This window comes from Dreissena polymorpha, chromosome 1 (genome assembly GCF_020536995.1).
Source record: "Dreissena polymorpha isolate Duluth1 chromosome 1, UMN_Dpol_1.0, whole genome shotgun sequence".
Lineage (NCBI taxonomy): Eukaryota > Metazoa > Mollusca > Bivalvia > Myida > Dreissenidae > Dreissena > Dreissena polymorpha.
Window position 1 is genome coordinate 118,010,473 of NC_068355.1, and position 12,756 is coordinate 118,023,228.

General features: G+C 36.4%; 1 protein-coding gene across 4 annotated transcripts in view; it reads left to right on the top strand.

The window, feature by feature from the left end:
• The window catches only part of LOC127846367 (septin-5-like), a 78,340-nt gene that overhangs the window by 24,084 nt on the left and 41,500 nt on the right, over nt 1–12,756 (top strand). Inside the window, exon 1 of one of the 4 annotated variants that reach the window (XM_052377584.1) lies at nt 12,121–12,295. The exons of the other annotated variants lie outside the window; for them this stretch is intronic. Within the exon in view, the coding sequence (XP_052233544.1) occupies nt 12,200–12,295 (96 nt within the window). The 5' untranslated portion in view covers nt 12,121–12,199. Of the gene's footprint in view, nt 1–12,120; nt 12,296–12,756 lie in introns of those variants that run through there. 4 annotated transcript variants of the gene reach the window in all.

Consider the following 12,756-nt stretch of genomic DNA (forward strand, 5'->3'; position numbering starts at 1 on the left):
GTGAACACTCTATAAGTCACATTTTTGGTCAAATCTTCATGAAATTTGGTCAGAACATTTGTTTCCTGGATACGTCGGCTGAGTTTGAAAATGGTTTGGATTGGTAAAAAAAATGGCTGTCAGGGGGGGGGGGGGTCTTTTTCATCATGAAATTTTGTTGAAACATGGATTTTATAGATATCTCGGAAGAGTTCGAAAATGGTCATGATCAGTGAAAAAACATGGCCGCCAGGGGGGTGGGGCAGTTTTCTCTATAATATTTATGTATATAGTGTAAACATGTGAACAGTCTAGAAGACACATTTTTTGCCCAATCTTCATGAAATTTGGTCAGAACATTTATTTCCTGGATATGACGGTTGAGTTCGAAAATGGTTTGAATCGGTAAAAAAAACATGGCCGCAAGGGGGGGTCTTTTTCCATATATTTATATAGTAAAGAAGCTTGTGAACACTCTAGAAGTCACATTTTTTGCCTAATTATCATTTATTTGGTCAAAACATTGGTTATGTGGATATCTCGGACGATTTTGAAAATGGTCATGATCACTGGAAAAACATGGCCACCATGGGATGGTGCAGTTTTCTCTATATGTATATAGTGAAAACATGTGAACAGTCTAGACGACACATTTTTCGCCCAATCTTTATGAAATTTGGGCAGAAAATTTGTTTCCTGGATACAAGGGCTGAGTTCGAAAATGGTTTGGATCGGTAAAAAAACATGGCGGCCAGGAGGGGGGTCTCTTTCCTTATATTTATATAGTAAAAAAAGCTTGTGAACGCTCTAGAAGTCACATTTTTTGTCCAATCATCATGAAACTTGGTCAAAACATTGGTTTTATGGATATCTTGGTTGAGTTTGAAAATAGTCGTGATCAGTGAAAAAACATGGCCGCCAGGGGTTGGGGCAGTTTTCTCTATATGTATATAAGAAAACATGTACACAGTCTAGAAGACACATTGTTTGCCCAATCTTCATGACATTTGGTCAGAAGATTTTTTCCTGGATACGACGGTTGAGTTCAAATACGACGATTGGGTTCAAAAATGTTTTTGATCCATCTAGTAACATGACCGCCAGGGGGGGGGGGGGGGGGGGGCATTTTCCTTAAATTTATATACTAAAAAAGCTTGTGAACACTCTCAAGTCACATTTTTTGGCCATTCATCATAAAACTTGGTTTTATTGATATATTGGATGAGTTTGAAAATGGTTGTGATCAGTGGAAAAACGTGGCCGCCAGGGGATGGGGCAGTTTTCTCTTTATGTATGTAAAAAGCATTTTCCTTATATATATATATATATATATATATATATATATATATATATATATATATATAAAAAAAATCTGGGTATTAAAAACATGGCCACCAGGGTGGGTGGGGTAATTTTCTATATAGGCCTATTGTGAATTCTTTGGGAACACCTTATTTTTAGAGTCAGTCTTCTCATACCAATACTTTGCAATATTTGCTGAAGAGTTTTAATCTTTGTTTCTTTCCATCTTAGTCTCTCAGGTGAGCGACCCAGGGCCGTTTGGGGCCTCTTGTTTAAATGTTGGAAGTCATGGTAGCATTATTGGTAGGATGTCTGTTTATACCTCAGTCACAAATGGAGACTGATCACTGTCTTATCTGAGGCATAAGCAATTAGGAGGTATTTTAGTTTCTTTCACCTATCTGACATTGTCTGGAAAGTACTGGCTTTACTGAAGAAAATTTATTGAGCATGGCTAACAAAAGTTTAGACTTTTGATTAATGTGAGCTGAAATAATATAAATACTAGAAATGGCGCGGCAGAGGCCGACGCGTATCCCCACGCCGAATGTTTGACCTAGGTGTGCCCCAGGGTTGGTAATGGGGCCATGCATAGCTGAGATTGACCGTATTGTCATAAGAGAAGTTCATCATCAATTAGAAGTGAATTGGTGTAGAAATGAAGAAATTATAGTAAAAGGCAATTTTGGGTGGGTGTGGTCTATGTGGGCGGGGACCCAGGGTTGGTAATTGTGCCATGCATAGTTGAGATTGACCGTATTGTCATAAGAGAGGTTCAGTATCAATTTGAAGTGAATCGGTGTAGAAATAAAGAAATTATAGTAAAAGGCAATTTTGGGTGGGTGTGGTCTATGTGGGCGGGGCGCCCCAGGGTTGGTAATGGGGCCATGCATAGTTGAGATTGACTGTATTGTCATAAGAGAAGTTCAATATCAATTTGAAGTGAATCGGTGTAGAAATGAAGAAATTATAGTAAAGGCAATTTTGGGTGGGTGTGGTCTATGTGGGCGGGGCTCCAGGGTTGGTAATGGGGCCATGCATAGTTGAGATTGACCCTAATGTCATAAGAGAAGTTCAGTATCAATTTGAAGTGAATCCGTGTAGAAATGAAAAAATTATAGTAAATGGAATTTTTTGGTGGGTGTGGCCTATGTGGGCGGGCGCCCCAGGGTTGGGATTGGGGCCATGCATAGTTGAGATTGACCCTAATGTCATAACAAAAGTTCAGTATCAATTTGAAGTGAATCCGTGTAGAAATGAAAAAATTATAGTAAATGGAAATTTTTGGTGGGTGTGGCCTATGTGGGCGGGGCGCCCCAGGGTTGGGAATGGGGCCATGCATGGTTGAGATTGACCGTATTGTCATAAGAGAGGTCCAGTATCAATTTGAAGTGAATCGGTGTAAAAATAAAGAAGTAAATGTAAAATAACCTAAAAAAATGAGTGATAATTTCTGACGCCGCCCCACCCCAACCGCTATAACTTTTGACCCAGGGGTCAGATCAAAATTCCAAATAGTGCAGGGTCGCACATATGCTCATAGCTACCATGTGTGTAAGTTTCAAGGTTCTAGTGCTTTTAGTGTAGGAGGAGATAGTGGCCAGGACGGACGGACAGACAGACAGACAGACGGACGGGCGGCGGAGATAACCACAATATCCCCACCTTTTTTTCAAAAAGCGTGGGGATAACTATTTTTTAATCTAAATCTCTTGTATTATCATTATACTCCTAAGTGTTACTTTGGCAAGGCATGTGTGTTTTAGGGGTAAATATGGTAAGGGCACAAGAGCTAAATGGAAAACAAAGATAAACTAATATGTTCGTTATCAATGCCACAATTACAAACAAGCAACAGTACTGGATAATGATCCCTCAAAATGTGGTAAGGAACCTACTAATTTGTATGCAATAGTGTGGTGCAATTTTAATAGTGGCAATTTGAGAGTGTTGGTGGACATGGTTGTTTCAAAACAGGTGATAACAAATAGGCTTAAAGTGTTGTAAGAGCATGAATCTGCTGGTGTTTTAGTTCCATATGAAATAACCATGCACAACAAAAGATGCGGTGCATCTGAGTCTAAGATGATGGTATGTGTTAATATATTGTACTAATGGCATACCCACTCTTATTACAGATACACTTGATATTTAGCAAATCTACTAAATGGCATTTATAAAAATGAACTTTGTATGTAAATGTATCATTTAAGAAAGTCAATAACCTATTGAAGGCAGAATAACATGAACATTTACTGAAGTAACAAACATTAAGTCTATGTATTAAACGATGTCTTTACATATGGTACAAATTGGGGGTGGCAGAGATTAACACTATACAACTTATATGCGTATTTGACGCATTTGTCGTCCCTTGGAAAGTTCCATTTAATTAAATACCTTTCTTATGAGCATCAAGTTTTAAAGGCTTCATTAAAATTTCCAAATCTTAAAAACTGATGAGCAGCAAATGGAATATAACCGTTACGAGTTACTCGCAGGCTGTTCTGGTTTTATGCTGTTCGCACATAGCTTTTTTCACTTTGCTTCTAAATGGGAAAGGTTTAAATCCCGTGTCTGTCCATTGATCGGATTAATTTGTCACATGGGAGTCAACTTAAATTGGGTGAAGCGGGATCACTCTTTGCAAAAATGTGGATCACTATTCACATGTGATTATGTGGACATGTTTCAGTGTTGTTTTCTTAGTGGAGTGCATGCTATATTTTAATGGTAAAATGAAAATGAAAACGAACTGGTTAAAAACAGTTTATATAATGGATATATCATCTAGGCAGTCGGTGTAAAACCTGGTTTCCGGTCAGTAACTTTGATATGCATTGATAGGCCTTTTGGTACAGCAAGCTGGCATGAAAGCTAAGCATGGATTTAAATTTGGGACATCTGGGGTTAAAGTCACAGTTGCTGAAAAGGAAATAAATTTCAACTAGAAATGGCGCGGCAGAGGCCGACGCGTATCCCCACGCCGAATGTTTGACCTAGGTGTGCCCCAGGGTTGGTAATGGGGCCATGCATAGCTGAGATTGACCGTATTGTCATAAGAGAAGTTCATCATCAATTAGAAGTGAATTGGTGTAGAAATGAAGAAGTTATAGTAAAAGGCAATTTTGGGTGGGTGTGACATATGTGGGCAGGGCGCCCCAGGGTTGGTAATTGTGCCATGCATAGTTGAGATTGACCGTATTGTCATAAGAGAAGTTCAGTATCAATTTGAAGTGAATCGGTGTAGAAATGAAGAAATTATAGTAAAAGGCAATTTTGGGCAGGTGTGGTCTATGTGGGCGGGGCCCCAGGGTTGGTAATGGGGCCATGCATAGTTGAGATTGACCGTATTGTCATAAGAGAGGTTCAGTATCAATTTGAAGTGAATCGGTGTAGAAATGAAGAAATTATAGTAAAAGGCAATTTTGGGTGGGTGTGGTCTATGTGGGCGGGGCGCCCCAGGGTTGGTAATGGGGCCATGCATAGTTGAGATTGACTGTATTGTCATAAGAGAAGTTCAGTATCAATTTGAAGTGAATCGGTGTAGAAATGAAGAAATTATAGTAAAAGGCAATTTTGGGCGGGTGTGGTCTATGTGGGCGGGGCCCCAGGGTTGGTAATGGGGCCATGCATAGTTGAGATTGACCGTATTGTCATAAGAGAGGTTCAGTATCAATTTGAAGTGAATCGGTGTAGAAATGAAGAAATTATAGTAAAAGGCAATTTTTGGTGGGTGTGGCCTATGTGGGCGGGCGCCCCAGGGTTGGGATTGGGGCCATGCATAGTTGAGATTGACCCTAATGTCATAACAAAAGTTCAGTATCAATTTGAAGTGAATCCGTGTAGAAATGAAAAAATTATAGTAAATGGAAATTTTTGGTGGGTGTGGCCTATGTGGGCGGGGCGCCCCAGGGTTGGGAATGGGGCCATGCATGGTTGAGATTGACCGTATTGTCATAAGAGAGGTCCAGTATCAATTTGAAGTGAATCGGTGTAGAAATAAAGAAGTAAATGTAAAATAACCTAAAAAAATGAGTGATAATTTCTGACGTGGCCCCACCCCAACCGCTATAACTTTTGACCCAGGGGTCAGATCAAAATTCCAAATAGTGCAGGGTGGCACATATGCTCATAGCTACCATGTGTGTAAGTTTCAAGGTTCTAGTGCTTTTAGTGTAGGAGGAGATAGTGGCCAGGACGGACGGACAGACGGACGGACGGACAGCGGAGATAACCACAATATCCCCACCTTTTTTTCAAAAAGCGTGGGGATAAAAATGTATTTTCATGTCAATAACTCAGTTTGCAATAAACTCGGTTTACAAGTACTAAAGTCTAATCTTGTTTTAACTAAGCAATCATGCATGAAGACCTAATTTGGTATTGTAATTTTTTGGGTGTCAAGTACATGTCAAGGTCACTGTTACAGGAGATATATAATTAGTATGGATAGAGGATTTGCATTGAAATTGTATGAAATATATTTAGCTTACATGCAGACATAGCTTAGGATTGCGTTTTGGGCCAACCGGGTCAAGGTTACTGTGACTAAAAATAGAGACAATGGTTTCTGGTTAATAAATTGAGTTCGAATTAAGTTATTACGATGAAATTGTGTGATGCCATGTAATGTTTGACAAACTAGAAAAACTGTCTCAGCTCAAAACCATGAGTTTGAATGCAATTTTTTTGTGATCGCCTTTTGTCCGCCTCCCGTCATCCGTTGTGCGACGTCAACATTTGCCTTGTTAACTCTCTGGAGGCCACATTTATTGTCCAATCTTCATGCAATTTGGTCAGAAGATTGGTCTCAATGATATCTTGGATGAGTTCGAAAATGGTTACGTTCGCTTGAAAAACATGACTGCCAAGGGGCTGGGCATTTTTCCTTATATGGCTAAATATGGCTATTGTAAAATCTTGTTAACACTCTGGAGGCCACATTTATTGTCTGATCTTCATGAAACTTGGTCAGAAGATTCTTCCCAATAATATCTTGGACGAGTTCGAAAATGATGCCGGTTGGTTGAAAAACATGGCCGCCAGGGGGCGGGGCATTTTTCCTTCTATGGATATAGTAAAACCTTGTTAACACTCTAGAGGCCACATTTATTTTCCGATCTTCATGAAACTTGCTTCATGAAAGATTTGTCCCAATGATATCTTGGATGAGATAAAAAATGGTAACCTTTGCTTGAAAAACATGGCTGCCAAGGGGAGGGGCATTTTTCCTAATATGGCTATATATGACTAAAGTAAAATCTTGTTAACACTCTCGAGGCCACATTTATTGTCCAATCTTCATATAACTTGGTCAGAAGATTCATCCCAATAACATCTTGGACGAGTTCGAAAATGATGCTGGTTGGTTGGAAAACATGGCTGCCAGGGGGCAGGGCATTTTTCGTTATATGGCTATAGTAAAACCTTGTTAACACTCTAAAGGCCACATGTATTTTCCGATCTTCATGAAACTTGGTCAGAAGATTTGTCCCAATAATATCTTGTTATCTCAGGTGAGCGACTTTGGGCCTTTCAGGCCCTCTTGTTTAATTTTGTATGATTGTAGTTTACATGCATGCATTATACATGGACCAGTTAGATAAAGGTTAATGTCATTGTTACTTAAACTAGGATTTTTTTTTACGCTTAATAATAGAGTTTGTATCTTTTTATCATGGTGGTCTACAAAAAGGCTTATTAATTTACTAGAAAAGGAAATTATTGGAAGCTTGTTTTGGCAATTATTAGTTCACTGCTTTCTTAATCTTCATCATATTTATTAACAAGTGAAAGCATGTTCTAGTTGTTGTTGAAGAATGTCGCTGAAACATACATACGGAATATTACGCTAGTCAATTGTTCCAAGAGTTTGTATCACTCGAGTGGCTTGTGTGATGACGTATCACACGAGAGGCGGAACCTCAAGTGTGATGTGAAATAGCACAAGCCACGAGAGTGATACAAAAAACTTGGAACAATTGACCAGCGTAATATTCCTTTTATTATAAACAACAACTAACGAAAACAGTTAACAAATGTATTTTTTACTTTAACAAAACTGACAAAGCAATGACTAAAACGGTACGCCATAGTTTATTTAAGACGCGTATGAATACAGTTTATGTAAATTAACATGTAAACATTCGAACCGGGAAAACACACGCTTACCTTAATGCCATCGTTAATCCAATTTTTATAACATATTAAGATGACAACTTTAATCCAATGTTTATAACAAAAACGTTTAAACGATATGCATTTCCACTTCTATCTTCCATGTCTTTATCGAAACTTAGTTTAAACCACACTATTTTATTGTATTCCTATCGAAATATACATTTATGCATGATAAACACACACTCCAAAATACGTTTTTAACACATAGTTTACTGTTAAAAAACACCACGTCCGACATGTCCTTACAGAGTTTAGATAAAACTATTGTGTTTTGTCACAGAAATGACGTCACACGATGTACTACGTAATATATTTTGTAATATAAAATATTTCTATTTTCGGTGCGTGTAATGTGACGTCATTAAATGGGTCGAAGTAGTCCGGCTAGTATGGTAATACGGAATTGGAAACAGTGAGTAGCTTAATACGTTTATTTTATTTCAACGATTGATAAACCTGTATTTTGTTAAAAGCATTAAACAGGTATATAATAAATGTAGTTATTTTAACATAAAAGAGCTTAATATACGTGCAATCTATGTCATGTTTAAAAAAAATGCTCAATAGAATATGTGCAAATTGATTTTAATCCTAACCACTCTGAAATTATCAAAGAATAGTAATTTATACTTCATATTTTACTTACATATTAACAAAATTAATGACAGTTTAATGTAAATTAGCCAGCGAAGACTAATTATAAATTAAGTATACTTTAAATGGTATTTTCTTCGATATACATCGCCATATTGAGTGAATTTATGGACAGCCATTCAGTTGAAGAAATGGATGTAGGTCATCTTATATATGTTCCTGTCTGCTAAATAAGCTTACTATTCGTCCTTTTTATCATCACTATCTCAATTGTAATCATTGTGAAACAATTATTAATAAATGAAAATAGTTTTGTACCTATCGTTTGCATAATTCTCAGCATCATGCAATTATTGGTAGAATAAGTTTATATTAAAATTATTGATTTATTTTATTGTTATTATTTATGTTAGTCAATATGTTTTACCTCACCTGGCACTGAAGTCTTTTTAGTGAATCACATGTACTGTCCCTTTTTAAGTTTAAAAAGTAATATGTATTTGGTGTATATTTAATTAAGAAAGGTCAATTGAATGACAATATTCGCAGAACAATATAAAGGGATTGGACACTTCTGTGGATAAGTTTACACAAATTATCATTGATTTATATGAAATATGCAAATGAAATCTCCCTAAAAAAATAAACAAACAGTTAAAATTATGTAAATAAGCACTGTTTTATAAATATATGTTTAATAATATTATTACAGAAATATGACATTTTAAGTTATGGGTATATATCGCCATGTGAAGACATTGTTAATGAGCAACACAATCAGAATAACTTGTTTGTCTGTGAGGCCTCAATGAACATGAGGCCACATCAAGGTGGACACAGCTCCCCTGGAGGGGAGACTGACATACATAACTGATCCTATTATGGTCAGGTTTGGAGGGTGAACTGCACAGCATATCTGGCTCATGTTAAACTAATTGTCCCAGTGTCGGGTTACATGTACAAGGTCACATCTTGACTGGGGACAGCCTTTGAAGTACCTACAGTTAACTGATTCAGACTTAAAACTCCCTGGCTTTGCTATTATTTTAAATTATTTACCTTCTATTGAAAGTATTAATGTCTATTTATTGCTTGAAATAAAATTTAATAACTATTTACCTTGTTGTGGGCTTAATGCAAAACTATTGTAACTCACTTTTTGAAAATTTTACATGAGAGGCAAAAAATATTTTATTTTTTTAAATACATTTTTATGACAGCGGCTATTTAATGTGAGTATAACATAACAGTCTTTTACATATGAAATAGTAAAATTAAAATTAAAGTGATATTATGGGCATCTAACAGTTTATAGGTGTCTATCGCAACCGTTGTTTATTTTTGGTGTTTTCACTTCATGAACACTTATATTTGTTAATCCAGCATCAACATACTAAAACAATATCCCGGAAAGAGAAAAATAATGCATTTGAATATCAACCGTACTTTCGTTTGACAACTGATCACGCATGAACAATTTGAACCTAAATTTAGTTTTAGTGCAGATTCGTTTATACGACACAAAGACACCATTTGTTTTACGGATCATTTCGGCTTAACGGACTGGGTGGGTCACGTAAAATATATAATATAAAATATATTTTTATAAACAACTGGTAGCGAGATGAGTTACAGATAATTTGTCAGTAACCACACTTTAACTTACTCTTTTGACCTGTTAATTCTTTCAGCTCAATTCAACAGTGAAAAATACCCATAATATCGCTTGAACTTTTGTCATTATACACCCACAAACGAAGTTTAGGGGGGTATATAGGAGTGAACTTGTCTGTCGCTTGGTCAGTCTATTGGTCTGTCGGTCGGTCCGTATTAAGTGTCCGCTCTCTAATTCAAGTAGTTTTCATTCAATCTTCACCAAACTTGGTCAGAAGTTGTATCGAGATGATGTCTAGGTCAAGTTCGAATATGGGTCATGCTGGGTCAAAAACTAGGTCACGGGGTCACTTAGTGCATTTTAAACATTAAGCATGTTGTCCGCTCTCTAATTCAAGTAGTTTTCATCCAATCTTCACCAAACATGGTCAGAAGTTGTATCTAGATGATATCTAGGTCAAGTTTTAATATGGGTCATGCCGGGTCAAAGACTAGGTCACGGGGTCACTTAGTGTGTTTTAAACCTCACCATGTTGTCCGCTCTCTAATTCAAGTAGTTTTTATCCAATCTTCACCAAAATTGGTCAGAAGTTGTATCTTGATAATGTCTAGGGCAAGTTTGAATATGGGTCATGCTGGGTAAAAAACAAGGTCACGGGGTCACTTAGTGCGTTTAAAACATCACAATGTTGTCCGCTCTCTAATTCAAGTAGTTTTCATCCAATCTTCACCAAACTTGGTCAGAAGTTGTATCTAGATGATGTCTAGGTCAAGTTTGAATATGGGTCATGCCGGGTCAAAAACTAGGTCACAGGGTATCTTAGTGCGTTTTAAACCTCACCATGTTGTCCGCTCTCTAATTCAAGTAGTTTTAATTCCATCCTTACCAAACTTGGTCACAAAGTTTATCTAAATGATCTCTAGGACAATTTTGAACATGGTCCATTCCGGGCCTAAAACTAGGTCACGGGGTCACTTTGTGCGTTTTTTAACATTCAGCATGGTGTCCGCTCTCTAATTCAAGTAGTTTACATCCGATCTTCACCAAACTTGGTCAGAAGTTTTATGGAGATGATCTTAAGGCCAAGTTAGAACATGGACCTTTCTGGGTCAAAAACCTGATCAAAGGGTCACTAAGTGTGTTTTAAAAATTGAGCATGGTGTCCGCTGTTTTTTGTGAAGACGACATGCAAAATATTATGTGTCAATGCGGCATGTGGGGGTATTCGTCACGTCTGTGACAAAGCTCTAGTTTTTTATATTTTGAACTTTTTACGATTGCGATAGTTTTGCATGCAAAATACCATTACACTGGTAAAATGTAATGCCAAGCTATCCTATACTAAAATATTTGAAATTCTCAGCTATGAATTTAGAAGAATTGTGTGCTTTAATTTTTGAAAAATTATAGATCTTTTCTAAAGGCAAGATTTTATTAATTACAGTAAGTTTAGGAAAACCTAGACTATAAACATTGAAAATACATTTCTATTAATTTTGCAGTATATTTATATCATTTTAAAATATAATGAAAATTGCAAAAAAATATATTTCCTGAAAATAAGCGGTGGAGTTTCAATAGTTTTGCATGGAGTCCATGATGTATTCATTTGATTATCACAAACAAATTCCACATTCTCTTCAATATTAAATAGTTTAACTGCTTAATATATGATATTCAATTGTGCTTTTTGGATGTCATTTGAATCTTAATAGGATCAATGATTAAAGAAGGATTTTTAACATTTGAAGAATATGTTCTATACCTTAGAAATTATTATGCTGTAAAGTACTTACATGTAACAAGTGTTGCAAGTTAATAACAGATTCTCACATACAGACAAATATTTATATATTTTTAAGTATTCTTAATAAGTAAGGTAAGTAGCATACTGTTTCTTTTATAATAAGAAAGTATTCAGTTTGACAGGTAGTTTCAATGTTAAGGTTCACGCTTTCACACAATAGGTTTGACTTGAATCCAGCATCTGCATTATTGTTGAACAATCAGTAACAGTTGAAAAAGAACATTATTTCAGTTTCAATCATTTACAGCTTAGGTGATGCTTTTTGTGTGATGACATAATACTTTGATGTGACAGGTTGGAGAGCTTGAAGTAACCATCTTGATTCTCATCAAGTGTGTCTCAGTATTTTCCTGGTGATGTTTTCCTGGGTCCTCTAAAAGCTAGGTGTGGTGTTCAAGTAGATTATAGATTTGAAAGCTATGACATTCTGCTGTCCTCCATGGCAAGGCATAATGCTTAGACTTGACTTTGTTTCCATTATGTCCGTTCTATTGATGAAATGAGAAGTTTCATTAAGTTTTTATCAAGCATGTCATGGTCAGTTTGGGATCGTACTTCAGTTTATATTGAATGACATTTCCTCTTGTGCTGCATTGATTTAAATATTTCCTTGAATGTGTACTGTATTTAATGTTGAACTGTTGGTTTGGATTGTTTTATAATGGCAAGGTTTTCCATGGTTTTGGTGTCATTAGTTTGTATGGTTTCATGCGAGATAAATGTCTACAGGACCATTGGTAACACCTGGCCAGTACAGAACAACTGGCACTATACGGCAGAGATACAGGCAGTTATGTGAGGAACCAGTACAAGAGGTTGGTTATTTGTATGTTTAATTTTGATGTGTCTGTTAACCTTTACTACTTAGGTACATAATTTTACACATTATTAGTCCCTTAGAAAGTTAAACAAAATTAAAGGCCTTTCTAACTGTATTCCAAGTTTTAAAGGCTTCATTTCCAACCCTTAGATACTGATGAGCAGCAAACAGCATATAACCTGAACAGTCTGCAAGTTGCTCGTAGGCTGTTCTGGTTTTATGATGTTTTCACATAGCCATTTTCACTTTGCTTCTGAGTGGGAAAGAGTAAAGTTGCTGTAAGTCTGTTTGGTTAATGTTTGTCTAATAGTTATGTTTGTATGACATACCTTTGAAATAGTATATTACATTGTGTTCTTATTAACAGCATAATAATATTAGGCCACATACAAACAATCTATTCAGTACTGTATGCAACATCTTCACAAATATTAAATGTGGGATCTTTCAACTTAT